Source organism: Zingiber officinale, chromosome 8B (assembly GCF_018446385.1).
Source record: "Zingiber officinale cultivar Zhangliang chromosome 8B, Zo_v1.1, whole genome shotgun sequence".
In the NCBI taxonomy this organism is placed as follows: Eukaryota; Viridiplantae; Streptophyta; class Magnoliopsida; order Zingiberales; family Zingiberaceae; genus Zingiber; species Zingiber officinale.
This window is the reverse complement of record NC_056001.1, coordinates 37156746-37172151: the sequence shown is the minus strand read 5'-3', so window position 1 is coordinate 37172151 and position 15406 is coordinate 37156746. Positions and strand designations below refer to the sequence as shown.

The 15406-nt window shown below is 42.9% G+C and overlaps 2 protein-coding genes and 2 long non-coding RNA genes across 4 annotated transcripts; all 4 read right to left on the bottom strand.

Annotated features, from left to right (window-relative positions):
- Window positions 1-1137: 1137 nt before the first annotated feature.
- LOC122014847 (probable E3 ubiquitin-protein ligase RHC2A) lies at window positions 1138-3136 on the bottom strand. The gene has a single exon (XM_042571305.1). It carries the CDS (start codon window positions 2776-2778, stop codon window positions 1672-1674), a length of 1107 nt encoding a protein of 368 aa, XP_042427239.1. The 5' UTR covers window positions 2779-3136; the 3' UTR covers window positions 1138-1671.
- Window positions 3137-3444: 308 nt separating this feature from the next.
- On the bottom strand, window positions 3445-4866 carry LOC122013692 (protein PSK SIMULATOR 1-like). The gene has a single exon (XM_042569928.1). The coding sequence runs from the start codon at window positions 4864-4866 to the stop codon at window positions 3445-3447; it is 1422 nt and encodes a 473-aa protein (XP_042425862.1).
- A 5772-nt stretch (window positions 4867-10638) lies between these two features.
- LOC122017769 lies at window positions 10639-12321 on the bottom strand. The gene is made up of 4 exons (XR_006121451.1): window positions 11889-12321; window positions 11753-11805; window positions 11561-11644; window positions 10639-10791 (listed from the first exon to the last, which is right to left on the bottom strand). It is a non-coding gene; the product is annotated as an uncharacterized LOC122017769 (long non-coding RNA).
- Window positions 12322-12550: 229 nt separating this feature from the next.
- Window positions 12551-14145, bottom strand: LOC122017421. The gene is made up of 3 exons (XR_006121346.1): window positions 14126-14145; window positions 13385-14056; window positions 12551-13286 (listed from the first exon to the last, which is right to left on the bottom strand). It is a non-coding gene; the product is annotated as an uncharacterized LOC122017421 (long non-coding RNA).
- Between the last annotated feature and the right edge of the window lie 1261 nt (window positions 14146-15406).

Below are 15406 nucleotides of genomic sequence, written 5' to 3'. Positions count from 1 at the left end.
AAATCTCTTCTTGTTTCTCAGCTCTCAATATTTCAAGCAACTAGTCCTCCATGCCTCAGTTCTACAACTCATGCTACTGGACATTGCCGCTCTCTAGACTCCAGCTTCAATGTTTTGAATGAAGGCATCATCATCACTCAAATGCATAATTTATGAACAAAATGAATGGATTTGCAATTTGACTGGTTTACGTAGATTGGTCTAGCTAAGGCCACTTGATTGGGTCAATGTTTGAGTGGACATGCTGTCTGACCAATTGATCAAGAGTCTAACCATTGAACTAGTGATCTAAGTTTCAAATTTTCAGAAAAAGGGAGAGATTTCACTTTCATTCCACTTTTCCAATATGCGAATGTAAAAAAATGGATTCCATTTGTCGTTGAAAAGAAAATTACATTCAGCACCAAACACTCACTTAGACTCCTAACAAAAATGCTCATCGCGCATCTGATACGGCTGCAGATTTTACTAACCATTTGAATGTAAATCCATATTTTAACTATTCGATATTTGCAACCAGTCGAAGTCCAAAGCAGCCTTCTTTTAGCAATTAGATCGTTGCAAAGAATGACCTAAAATACTGACAAAACTAAAATCTAGGCAAGTGTTTTCCCCAATTTTATAACAAGGAACAGATAGATCAATGAGAGTTAATCGATGCATCAAAAAAAAAAACTCGAGCAATCAAGCAAACGACAAACAAAACAATCAATCCAAAGAGCAACCTGAAGATCGGCGAGGGATTCGGCCGCTCATCCATCGACGACGATTCACGGAGGAGGAAGCGATCGGGTTGACAACCCTCCCATCACCCAGACAGCGACACGTGTGCAGGATGGGGCTGCCGAACCAGGACAAGCAGCGGGGCCCACCAAGCGGCATATCGGGGTTGGTTATTTAAAAACTAAATTCGGGGCCCAGCAAGCAACGGCCACTTTTCCTCTTTGCCCCTTCTGGCCCCACGGCCAAATGATTGGGTAAAAAAAAATAGTAGAGTTAATTGTAAAAACACCATTAATTAAAAAATAATTTCAAGTAGAACCTTTCAAATATTCAAAGACAGAGAGATGATGCACCACCAAGAGAGAACTTATACTACTCGCAATTTGCAAAGAACAAAATAAAGAGGCCACTCAATAAAGAGAAATTGCATCCAATACTTTGACTGATCATGCAAGTTTGGCTCAAAGTTGAACACAATAATTTGCCAGCTACAGATCTACTTCTCTTTTTCTCTTTAATTAATTCTCCTGGTTGGGAACTCATGGTTCTCATGTTCTTCTGTCTACAAATATTTTAACTTAGATAATGTTGAAATGATCACTGAGAAGATCAGAATCAAGCTTTGAAAACCCTAATGCCTTACAGTGGTTTCTGACTTCCTGCAGCTTTCCTGGTCAACCATTGCTGCAAGCAAATAATGTTTTGAGTCTGAACTCTGAAGCTTGTCTCTCTGTTCAAACTGAATATTGTCCGATAAACTATCTTATTGTTTTTGAATATTGATGTTTTAAGACTTTAAATCAGGCAAAAATGGCCACCTTGTATTTTCTTCCACTAAGATTTTATTTGAATTAAATCATAGAATTTTCTGCAATCGATCGCTGAAGATGCCGACTTTGTATGGCATCACCAAACGATCGCACTGGAATTCTTACCCAAAATGGTGCTTCAATTTCGTGAATTCCTCCTGAAAATTGAGCTTCTGAGATGCCTACCGGAGGATGCTGGAGTAGCTTCCGAGCTCGGCCTCGATGGCCTGAAGAATGAGAGGAAGTTGCGGAGGGACCGGAAGATGCCCCCACTCTCCCTCGGCGTGCTGCGCCTTGAGGTCCATGAGATCCTTCTTGGTGCTCCGTCGTTGGTGAATCCACCGTCCATCTCAGTGTAAACAAGAGGGAATTCATGGTCCCCTGCTCGCCTGCCGCCGGCGAACCTCCCTACAGCGAAGCCTCCGCCGGGAAGCCTCCATATGGTTAGCCCGACGGTCTCTTCGTCGTTGCCGGATATCTCAGGCTGTTCGTCGAGTTCGTCCGCCGGCATCTCGTGCCGGCAAACGGGGCACGAGTTCCTCATCGAAAGCCAAGGCAAAATGCAATCTTGGTGATAGATGTGCTTGCAGGGCATCTCCCGGGCCTCAGCTCCGAGCTTGAAGGGGTCCATGCAGATGGCGCAATGGCAATCTTTCCCAATGTGATCATCGACGATCTGTACCGTAGGCATTGACTCTATGGCGGCCTTCGAGGCCGGCGGGTGCTCCCAAGGCCTCTCGCGACCTGTTCCGTTGATCTCGATCTGAGCAAGCTGCTGGAGGAGGCGGTCAAAGCCCGACCCCATCAGGAAATCAGAAATGCTTTCCGGCAAGGGGCGGAGACCGGAGCCGGAGCCATCGTCGTAGTACAGCTCGAAGCTGTTGGAGGCGGCGGCCGCGCCTTCTTCATCGTGACCGCCTTGGGAAGGACTGCGAAGGACGATGACGGGGTTGAAAGGGGACGACCGGTCCCCGGCCGATCCATGGCGGTTGCGGCGGAATCTGAGCTGGGAGGTCCGTGATGGAGGAGGAGCCGTAACGGAACCGTCTGTGCCAAGGCCTGGGGAGGGGATCTGTCGGCGACCGGGAGAGCCAGCGGGGGGGATGCGCGGAGGGGGAGATGAAACTTCCTCAAGGAACCCGCCGTCGCAGTCGGGGCAAACGATGACGTCCTCTCGCCGCACCCGGACAAAGCGGCTACAGCGGTAGCACCAATACGACGGCGTCGCCGCCCAGGAAGAAGGCATGAAATCGATGGAAAACAACGACAAAGATCCAATCTTTAACTCCAAGACGAACCAAAAATGGAAACAAAGCCTCCAAATTCCAAATCTGAAGAAATGAATCGAACGAAGAACCACAAACTCTTCAAGAAAAAAAAGGAAATGGACAATATTGCTAGCTGAATTCGCGATCGAAGAATTTCGAGGATGAAGGCAGAGCCAGAAATAGAGCTGGAGATGGATTGGGAGGTGGGATTTGGGGACGGTAAGAGAGCGGAATTGGGGCTTTTTATGGTGTGCTTAGAGAAGCATCAATGGCGGATCCTCGTGAACCAAGACCTACATTAGACGATTCCGTCGTCGACGTCGTTACCTATCGGATCTACGTGGCACGGTCCTATTCGAGAATAAAACTAAAGCCGTCAAGGTGACAAACGTTGACTTTATGCTATGGTCAAAGTCAAGACAAACGAGCTGATGTCGCCTGTGGGTCCCACAATGTCTCCGCTTAGAATTAGGACTGATTTAAAGAGTGATAATTCGAAGAAAAGGATAAAATTTTATAATTTAAAGAAGTTAAATTGCCGAGTTTTTGTGATTTGAATAAATGATTGATAGGCACGATCGATAAACAACTAGATTTGCAACATCTGGTGATTTGACTTGCAGATTGCGTGGTTGACTTGTCATTTAGGCACTGATCGATCCTCGCCGGCGGTGATCGTACCACGACATGCAGCTCAAGCCGACGAGCACTTCGACCACGGCCGCCTCAGTCTTGTCGCCGTCGGCGAAGTGCAGCGTCTGTAGCATCAGAGTCCGAGGCCGCGTGCAGAGCTGCTGCTCCCGCTCCATGCTACGCTGCTCCTGCCACCGCACCGTGTCGTGTGCCACAGGCGCCAGCCACTCTAGGATCGCCGCCACCGCCTCCTTCCAACCCTCCGCCAACGAGCCATCCCCCGCCGCCGGAAACCCCGCGCCCTCCCTCCTCCAACACTCCCTCAGCTTCGTCCTCACCGCCGCCCTCATCCCAGACGGCAGCATCTCGTACAATTCATCTCTCTCCGACTGCTCCGCCGCCGCTGACGCCACTCTGTTTCGCTCTTGATAGAACTTCTCCGCGGCCAAGATCACGTTGGCGTACCGCAACGCGAGCCCCGACCCGCCGACGGTGGTCGGGCTCTCTTTGAGGAATTTCCTCAGACGGTCGAAGGGCGTTTCTTGTGCGCCTATTCCTGGCGGCGTGCTCAGGATCGGAGAAGAGTTCCGAAGAAACGGAAGGTGCTGCGGCACCACACGCCGCTCCAGAGGACCCGACGAGTGCTTGCAGGGGTTATTGGGATTGAATTGGCCTGAAGACGGCAAACCAAGAACGTACAAGCCGAAGACGGAGCAGATTCTGGCGAAGACGGTGATGACGGCGCGGAGCATGAGCTCAACAACCTTGTCGAAGGTCTTGTTCCATAAAGATTCCTCCTTTAGCCGGCGAATCATATGCTCATGCGACCGGAGCTTGAAGTGAACCGAGTCGGGCACCGGCATCGGTTTCTGGACGAGAATCGGACCGCTGTGCCGGCGCCACTGCTTCTGCGTGCGCTTCTCCTCCGCCTCCAGCTCATTAAGAGCTTCCATCTCCGCGTACAGCCGCGACGTCGCCGCCACGTACCGCTCCATCCGCCTCACCCGTTTCTCCGTCCGCTTCGCGGTGGAGCCGAGGCCGAGGCGGTCGAGGTCGGCGGCAGCCCGGGCGTCGATGAGGAAAGAGAACACGCCGCCGGCCTTGAGGTTGGCGTAGAAGCGGTCGAAGGAGCGGAGCAGGGGGTCGCGGCAGCGTGGCGCGAGGCGGGAGACGGCGGCCGCGGCCAAGTCGAGGTCGCCTACAATCTCGGCGCAGGCGAGGCGGAGCAGAAAAATCTGATCTTTGGAGGTCAAGTAGGCGACGCCAGGGGAGCGCATGTCGGCGCGGAGGCGGCGGACTTCGTCCTCGGCTAGGGATCTGTGGAGGGATACGAGGCGAGACATGGCAGAGGCGGCCTCGAAGGCGAGGATTCCGACGACGGCGCGCTGCGGGCAGCGGAGCCGGAGGTCGGCGACCACCTTGGGGACGCCCATATTGTGCTTTCAGGCGAGGTGAAGCTTTATCGTAATGGATCGAAAAGGAGTTTGTGGAAGATGGCGAATGGGAAAAGGGGGAGGGGTATAAGAGGGGAATGTGATGAAATGCCGGCCATGTCCATTTCCGGGAGCTTTCTCCTCGTGTGGAAGGCGGCGGACGCGCTTGCGAGATTTCAGACGAATCTTGCGGTTGCGGAGGAGGAAACATTTCATTTCAACCCTCCATTTGTAACTTTTCTCGCAATAATCCTCGGCATTTCAATTTACTCTTAAATGAAGCTTCTTTATATTTGAAAAATTGAAAGACAAAAAAAAGGGATAGGAGATAATTATTATTGAAAAAAAAATTGAGTTATTGGACTGACATAATAAGCTAATGAGTAATAACTACCACTACAACAACTTGATAAAAATTTATGTATTTATTCAATCTATATAACATCAAATAAATAAGCTTAAACTTTGAAACACATATTTATCAATATTTATAAATAAAATTTTAAATTGATCAAATAAATGTAAGTTTTAATAAATATTTTAAAATTTAGACATGGTCATCGCCACTCAATGTTTCGAGACGAAATTCTACCCAAATCCTCTTGTCCGCTAAAAGTGGACCAAGTTCTGATCCACTATACTGATTGAAGGGATTTGATGGTCCTTATCTACTAAATAGATAGAGATCATTAAATCCTTCTAATAACTACTCCTGGTCCAAGGACGGACTAGGACAAGCAGATCACCTGGGCGGATGGACGTGTTGGTAAACTAATATAGTTAATTAGCTAGGGTCTTTATTAGGAGGTAGTTCAAGGTGGGCCAACCGTGAACCGACTCGACAAAGAAATCCGTCGACGTCAACCAATGGTTTGAAAACTTATTTTTATTTTTTTTAATATGTAAAATATATAAATTTTATTTTCTTATAGAAAAGAACATCAATCGACTTAGTTTTGACCATGGGAGTTGAAGCAGTAGTAAAAGGGACATACCAAGGTTGAGTCAGAGGTAGAAAAGGTGATTGATAAGAAAGTCAAAGTTAAGGCGATTAAAGTTAAGATGATCAATGCTAGGGAATCAACGGGCTCATCAAATTTGGCCGAGCGAAAGTCGACGTTAACTGCCAATTAGGGGGCTCATCTGAGTAGATCACTTTTCTGGCCGAGATCATTATAGAAATAACATCAGATGCTCACAACTGACGAGGTGAATGCTAGGCCGACCAAAGCGCTTGTCCGATCGGACAAGAAACAACCTATTGCGCCGAGTGATTATGGAGAAGAGCCTTGAGCGACCAGACAAGGAATCCTAGCCGAGAGGCTCACCCACTCGACCAAAACAGTGGGATCCTCGCATATCTCGTAATATCCTTCTAGGAGGTAGTGTCGTTGACAACAGGGCATGACCAATAGGCAAATCGTACGATAGAGGCTTCTACTGTCATGTCAAAGATTTGCACACTCTGTTAAGATATGATGTCGGAGACACTTTCCTGACATGTATTTTCATAGGATAGTTGGAAAATGTGTTTGTGCCTTGAGAAGCATGCACATCACTTACTGGAGCACTATATAAAGGGGGGTTCATGCATCGGTGAAGGTATATGATATATGTTATTTGTGCTTGTGCTCTCATTGCTGCTACATTGCTTCACCATTTTTCTACTATTCTAGTACTGACTTAAGTGTCGAAGGGCCAATGTCGGGGCCCCCTTCCCTAACCTGGCACTGGTGTTCATTGTGTTGCTGAGTGGAGCGGAGTCTTCACGCGGTTAACCAAGGAGCCACATCCCCAGCCAACCGTCCTTACCATTTTCGGATAGGATCATATTGGCGTCGTCTATGGGAAAGTAATCTGTATCCGAGACGTGGAGATGGAGGATGTTGGACGACTCACGATTGTGACCTGACAAAAGAGGAGTTGGACATGCTGATACAAGCTCGAACTGCCAAAATGGTGGAGTAACAACAGTAGGCGATGGTCGAGGGCCAATTAAATGAACCCGCGACGTCAATAGCGGGACAGCAGGCCAGATATAGAGATCGAGCGAAGAATATATCCATTCGGGGCTAAAACAAGAAACTGACCGACACATACGGGGATGCACCAAATGCACTGATTCCCTTTCATCGAGAGTTGTGTAGGATCGAAAAGAATATATATATCTCCACAATGGTATGATATTGTCCACTGTGGGCCTAGACCCTCATGACTTTGCTCTTGGGCTCTCCCCAAAAGGCCTCATACCAATGGAGATATCTTTTCCTCTTATAAACTCATGATCTTTCCCATGTGTTTTCAATATGGGACTATATTTGTAACCTTGCAACCCTAACACGTTGTTCCACACTTCTTCAAAGGAACAAGGCCGAACGGATAGGGAGCAAAGATCCTCCTCGGACGACGTGCCCATCTGGGACAGGCGGAAGGGAAAGGCACCAAGGATAGATAACTTTCCCGAATGGATCAACCGACAGTTTTCTCAGGGGATCCTAGACGACCCACTACCCCGACGTTATACTCCATTGATGATCGGGGAATACAATGGGACAATCGATCCAGAGGACCATCTGATCAGGGTTGACAACACGAACACACTTCATCAGTACACTGATGGAATGAAGTATCAAGTGTTCCTCACCACCCTTTTGGGATCAGCATAACGATGGTTTAGATAACTATCGATCGGATCAATTCACAGCTTCAAGGATTTTCGAACAGTGTTCCTGCATCATTTTGCCAGTAGTCGCCACCACCAGAAGACGAGCATTAATTTGTTTACTATGAAGCAAGGGTCCAAAGCGGTTCAACCAAGTGGTCATAGATATCCCATCGGTCACCCCTAGAAGTATTGGTAAATGTCTTCTCGCAGGGGCTTACCGAAGGGGAATTCTTTAATTCACTCATATGGAGGCCACCAAAAGATTTCGATCACCTGCTCAGGCGTGCCACAGAATATATCAATGTGGAGGAGACCCAAGCAGCATGAAGGAAGAAAGTGCCCGCCGATTAGACTGTTCCCCATGAACGACGACCGACCAATAACCATTAGCCACCAAAGGGCCCTCGATCAAGAGCAACACAGTCGCACCAGGAGCCCTAAGCCCATGCAGTGCAACATGTGGGAGTAGAGCGGCCGAAGGCTACAAAAGCAGGCCGTGGGCACCATTGTTTTGCTCATACCATCGCTCGGCGACACACAACACACGGGACTGCTATGACCTGAGGCTAGTTTCAAGCCGACCGATTCCTTCGGGATATTATCGTCATTCACCCTCTCCCGATCGGCATCATCGATGCCGATTAGATGGGTAAAGGGGAGAAGAGAGGCCGACAGCTGAGCAGCGTCGTCAGCCTCAACGAAAAGGAAATACAAGTCCTGCTCGAGCTCCTGCTTAGTGGGCTTGACCTTCGACCCGGGAGGAGGAAAACCGAAGCAATGCTGCTCAGGGCAAGATCATAATGATCATCGAAAGACCAACCGACGATGATTCCAACCGAGCAAGAAAGTCGCACGCCCAACGATTGGAGATACATGTTGTGGGATGGAACAAGGAGAAGGTCGGCGAACCAGAGATCAATTTTGATCCTCGGGACCTAGAGGGAGTTGAGATCCCTCACGACGACACCTTAATCATCTGAGCGATCATGACTAATTATACTATTCACCGAACTTTCATGGATACATATAGTTAAGTGAATATCATTTTCAAAAAGGAGTTCGACCAGCTACAAATCGACCGAAGTGACTTACAGCTTATGACGACCCCGTTGTACGAATTCACAGACAATAAAGTATTATTGATCGGCCAGGCTCAGCTGACCATATCGCTTAGAGAAGAGCCTCTCAGGAGGACAATGACTACAAACTTCATCGTGGTGGATGCGTTGCCCACCTACAATGTAATATTGGGCCAACCGACCCTAAACAAGTTCCGAGCTGTAATGTCCACTTTCTGCCAGAAGATCAAGTTTTTGGTGGACAACTTGGTGGGCGAGGTCAAAGGTGACCAATTAGCCACTCGGTAATGCTATGTCGAGATGGTTAAATCCGAAGCGAAGGCTACTCAAAAGACTCAGTGTTTGGAGGTAAATACAATCATAAAGGAACCTTCTGCGCTGGTCTATGATGAAAAAGAGGAGGTTCAGATCCATCCCAGCCGATCAGAAGCCATCACCTTTGTTGTCGTTGATTTGACAAATGATAGGAAGACAGAGCTGGTCGGCTGCCTTAGGTGAAACCACGATGTGTTCGCCTGGTCAACTCACGAGCTCCCGGACATCTCACTGAGCGTGACTCAGCACGAGCTTCACATCCGACCGGATGTTGGGCCGGTGAAACAAAGGAAGAGGGATTTTCAGCTCGGAGCATAATCAGATCATCCGAGCGGAGATAGGAAAATTGTTGGAAGTCGGTCACATCCACGAGGTTCAATTTATGAGCTAGCTAGCCAACGTCGTTCTAGTCTCCAAGTCGAGTAACAAGTGGCGAGTCTGTATCGACTTTTGTAATTTAAACAAAGCTTTCCCAAAGGACTTTTATTCTCTGCCTCGAATAGATCAAATGGTGGACTCCATGGTGGGTTGCAAGTTGATATGCATGCTTGATGCTTACCAAGGCTACCATCAAAGGTCGCTCGCCAAGGAAGATCACAAGAAAGTCAGCTTCCTTATGGCTGGCGGGACCTACTGTTACAACGTTATATCGTTCAGACTGAAGAACGTCGATGCCACTTATCAAAGACTGATAAACAAGGTGTTCCAACGGTAGATCAACCAAAATATGGAGGTATATGTCGATGACATATTAATAAATCACTATGAGTCGCTAACCTTTATAAAGATATTAAGAAACCTACTGAACTCTAAGGGCATACGGAATCAAGTTGAACTCAAGCAAGTGTCTATTCGGGATAAAGAGTGGCCGCTTCATCAGATACATCATGATCGAGCGAGGAATAGAGGCAAATCCGAGCAAGGCGAAGGCGCTGCAAGACATGCCCCCGTCCCAAAGCTTAAAGGAGACCCAACAGCTGATCGGACGGATCACTGTGTTATCAAGATTCATCTCCAAATCGTCCGACCGGAGTTATCCATTTTTCAAGATCCTATGGCGCGTGACAAAAATCAAGTGGGACGCGGAATGTAACAAGGCATTCACTACAACAAAAACTGCAAACGACAACGGATATTATCCGTTGTCGTAGGGTCAAAAAACCGTTGTAACTGAGGGTGTTGTAGAATGTATTGCCCTACGACAACGGTTTTGAAACTGTTGTCTTTGTAGACATTTGACAACGATTTTTATCCGTTGTTGTTTATATGCTCAAAATTTGGCTACGAAGGATACGACAACATTTTAAAACCGTTGTGGTAGATAATTTCAACAGCAGGAATAAACCGTTGTGGTAGACTTTTTTTACAACAGATATAAACTGTTGTGGTAGATAATATTTGACTCGTTTTATTTTTTTACAACAGTTTTAATATATTTTACAATAGATAAAACCGTTGTCTTTTATCACTTTTTACAAAAAAATTCCGTTGTGATTTACCTAGTTTTTACAACATTTTTAACTGTTGTCTTTAATGTTCATTAATACCAAACCACTAATCTTATTTTAATATAAGCAAACCACCAATACAAAACTAAATATTTACTAGATTAAATCCAAAACAAACATCCATATATAATTCATCTTGTAGCCACATATATTACAAAAATATACAAAATGAGTTGTTACTCATCAAAATACACATGTTTTCCATTACTGTTCTCCATATACATTAAATCATATGTTTTCCATTTGTTGTTCTCCATATGACTTTTAATTTACAAATTAGCAAGGCAAGCTACATCCTAACAAAGCTCACTCCTTGCATAAAAAATCTCAAGTCTCACGAATTGGCCGAGTTACGTACCTGCAAGAGGAAAATTAAACAAAACTTATCAATTCCATATTTAGATTTATTCATATAAATCTACATAAAATACAAGCAATATAACCAACTTATAGTCTAAGAAATAAAACTTATGCAATACAAACTTATGCAATACAAGAAATTTCAGGATTTCACATAGCTCTAATATAAAGCAATTCCATGATGACACTCAATTCCAAAATTCCAGAATTCTGATTTAGATTTATTCATATAAATCTACATAAATACAAGCAATATAACCAACTTATAGTCTTAGAATTTAACTTATGCAATACAAACTTATGCAATACAAGCAATTCCAGGATAAAAGAAACAAATCAACTATTCAAATGTCTATTTAGGATGCGGACTTGCTGAGTTATAGGCAGGATTGACAAAATGACAAGAACTTGTCTAGACAAATGTTGAAAACAGACAAGGAATTTGATATATGCTTTGTTCCTGGAAAAATGTCTATAGTGACACTAAGAGTGAACAATCACTAATCCTATTGAACACATGTACAATTTGTAAAAATAGTCATGTCAGAGATTGCGATCATGCATACTCATGTTGAACACTATATCAAGTCTAAGTAACATAGACATGGAACAGTTGCAGCACTGGCACCATATTCAACTACACAAGCATTATCATACTAGAGATTTGAATGAACATTAGTTATCAAATTTCATAAACAGTAAGCAGTAGAGTACTAGCCTTGTATGTTAAACTTGTTGAATGTACAATATCTCATAAGAAAGTTTACCTTTAATGATATCACAATAATCACATCAGAGAGAATACACAAATCAATGAATTGATCCATAGTGAGTCTTAGCTCTTCAAGAACCTGAAAAATAAGGATGAGGATAAATACAGTAATTCAATTAGCAATAAGCAGAATAATTCCATCACAAAGATTTTTTTGGAACTAGGATCCATTAAATGACGGAGAAACCTCAGTGCCCCAAAAGCTAAAGTATCCATGTCTTCTGAGGCAACCGCAAACACCTAGAGATTGATAACAAACAAATACGTTTAGGATATTAAAGTTTAAAAAATAAAATAGATTGTGTTACATTGCATCATTTTACCTTGTCACTTTTGCAAAGAGCTGCGCATTGCATGCTAACTTCATGTTGATTACATCATAATCAATAAGATCCTCATTTTACCTTATCACTTTTGAAAGTTCAAAATATATTTAAAGAAACTCTATGTTACATATGAAGAAAACAGACAATCAGCATGCTGACTTCATGCTGATTGCATCATATTCAATAAGATCCTCATGGTAATTTCCAATAAAATAACAATATCAAAGATTACCTTGACAGTCCTTTTTCTATACTTTTCAATTCCCTCCAGATCACCAGTTTGCAAACAGCAAATGTAAGCAACTAAGACAGCAAAAGAAATTCTAGCACACTAAAGTGTCCCAATAAAAGTACTTGTTATGCATAAGCAATGACCTCAATTGTTGTGTTAAGATCGTTAGTTGCATCTTCCCTCTTTGAATATCTAAAGAATAAAATAAGCTTAAAGATTATCATTATCTTGCAAAAAAAAAAGGAGGGGAACAATGACAAAACTGTAAAGACTAGCTTTTTGGCAAGTTCTTGTTTCTTCAGCTCTGGAGATTGACCGTCAAATACATATCTGGCATCAAAAAAATAATAATAAAATATTGTGGCTGAATGAGAAATAAAATGATATTTAGACATGCAAATGGACTTACATGGGCTCGATACATGCTTCTAATAATCTGATAGTTCGATTGAACATCCCTTGCAAATGATTTATTGGCCATACAAAATGTCAAGAGTTAGAAGAAGAAATAAAGAAGTCCAAGTCAAGCATAAATTTTTCTCAAAATTAGAGCACTTTAACATTTATCATCAACAACAAGATGGAATAAAAGTATAAGATCACCTTGTAACTTCGCCAGTCTGGTTAGTAAGAGTGTTCATGCCAGTTCTTCCGACAACGATCTGACAACTTTCACTAACCAAACAAGACCAATTTTCTTTGTCTACAAGTCGGTTGAGAAAGAAACGACTTTAAACTAATTGTTTTCACAAGCTCTGCTATAAATTGTGTTCATCATACAAGCTTTCTTCTAGAAGCGCAGGAGATGGATATGGCAAACAAACTAATTAAATTGTTCTAGCCCATGGCAATGACAGACTAAACCATTAGAAGTTTGTAGGATTATCAGTTGCTTCACTCAAACCAATTCTAACTCTCAGGCAACAGTATTCAACTATATTCCTCGATGATAAATATGGCTAACACAGTTCCCAAGAAAAAACATTTTCCAGATTCATACAAAGTCAACTCACATGAATAGAGTCTAATTGCAAATTACCATCATGGCATACACAAGGACTATAGAACATAAACCAAAAAAGAAAACTAGTTTACCTGAGCATCGTACAATAATTAGAGTAGCAAATACAACAAACATGCCAAAGATGGAGTCAGAGAATCCCCTACACAATTAAGTTAGTACACTTCAATTACAAGACCTTGAAGGGAATAACAATAACTACACACTGGGGAATTTCATCAAACAATTTTACATGCCTACCTCTCCAGCCCAAGCAATGTAGCCACAACAGTAACGACCTAGAAAAATCCAAGCATAATTGATTAAAATTCCATAGTTCAACCTCACAAATTGCAAAATAAGGGGAATATAGAGAAGCGATGGCCTAAAAAAAAAGAAACGCTTCTGACAGAGGAATGAGTAGACGACATGCCTCCTGACTGAACTGCCGCCTTGAAGTCATGTAGTGTGTGTATCGATTACATGGAAACTGGTTAGCATTGTAAATTGTGAAGTCCGGAGTACTGAATTCCTCCAGTTCTTCAGGCGTAGGACGGATGCACCTGCGATCCTTCCAATTATTTCATGCAAAAGAGAGTTTTTCTTCTTCTAGTTTACATGTTTTCCCTTGACATTAAGGAGAGAAAGAGGAGCTAGTTAGCTCACTAACACTAATATATGCATATGTATGATCCAGCCTGCTACTAACACAACTATGATTCACTACTAAAGATGAACAGAACCAACACAAAGATGACTTATCTGGATAACTGTCGAACTATGGAATTGAAGAGCATCTTTAGCATTCTTATTAGTAGTATTTCTCACTTACATGTTGTGCATGAATAGGGAATGATAGGCCCTTGCAGAGACAATTTGAACTTTGATTCGATGCTCGGGATCCCAGTTGAGGAATTGGTCATTCACAAATACCTTGTATCATTCAAATGGCATATTAGGATCTATGAGGAATTACATCAAACACTTGATGTGCATGTGTACCTTATCCAAAGAGTTGAGGTGTTAATAGATCAAACTTCAAATAACTATGAAGGATAAGTGTTAGCAAATCACTTCTTTGATAAATGAAAGAAGGCTTTTAACCAAAGTAAGAAAGATTTCCAAATTATTAAAGTGGGACTGATATCAAATTCAATAGAAAACAATTACCAACTTCGATGAATACTGAATTTTGCAATATCAATGCAAATTATAAGTGCTTCAGATAATCCATTTATCCATATATATTTCCTGTCTTTCTGGAATGAAGATATGTAGCATATATTCTCACTATGGACAACAAAGACAAAACGTTGACATTACTCGTGCTATTACAAAATTTGCTTCATGCTCTTGACTTGTCAGAAAATCTAGTAGACCACAGAATTACTAAGGCATCATTCAACTGTCAACATTCGATTCTGGTAGGCACAACAACCTTAACGTCCTTAGACAAGAATTTATGCAAAAGGTATTGAAAAAATACACAGGTGAATGACGAAAACTTATTAAGGAAAAGTGTCAATCCTACAAGTGTCACCATGTATAATGAAAAATGTATCAGATGAGAAAAAGGGATATCTCCCTGTTGAACAAACTTCAATTTTCCATTTTATTTTCATTTTATGTCAAGTTGGAATAAGCTTCTCCTAAATCAATTAAAAAGGATAGATAATCGTAAGGCTTATCCTTAGCAAATCAGGAGGCAATAGCTAACTTCCGTAGAAAAATTCCAATGCTAGTTGTCTTACCTACAGCTGATTCCTAATACCTTCATATCATACATAAAATTGAACATGGTATCAAGGTGCCAGTTAAATTTCAAGATTCCTTAAAAGAATACTCACTGAGCAGCTTACAATTTTGCTGAATCTCACTTTACCATTTTTAACCTAAGGCCTTGAATGTGTGCTATTTATGAAGATCATTTTCTTGTCCAAGGGGGTTACATTGATCCTATTTGTGATAGTAATCACTCATACTTCCTAATAAAAAACACAAGATATTTTGCTCATATCATGTGTATATTCAACATATATATTTTGCTCCATCAGATAATTCTTATGGATAAATCATAGAATTCGAAGATTGACCCTGCATCCTCCCTCAGATGAAGTGAAAAACTACAGGTCCTGGATATGCATCATATTGTTCAATTCTAATCAGCATGGCAGCTGATCCAACGATTTCTCATGTCAAATGATGAGCTCTCATATCAGTGGATGATTGATTTCATATGCATTGCAAGGATTCGACTCATAAACACCTGTTAACAAAAACCAA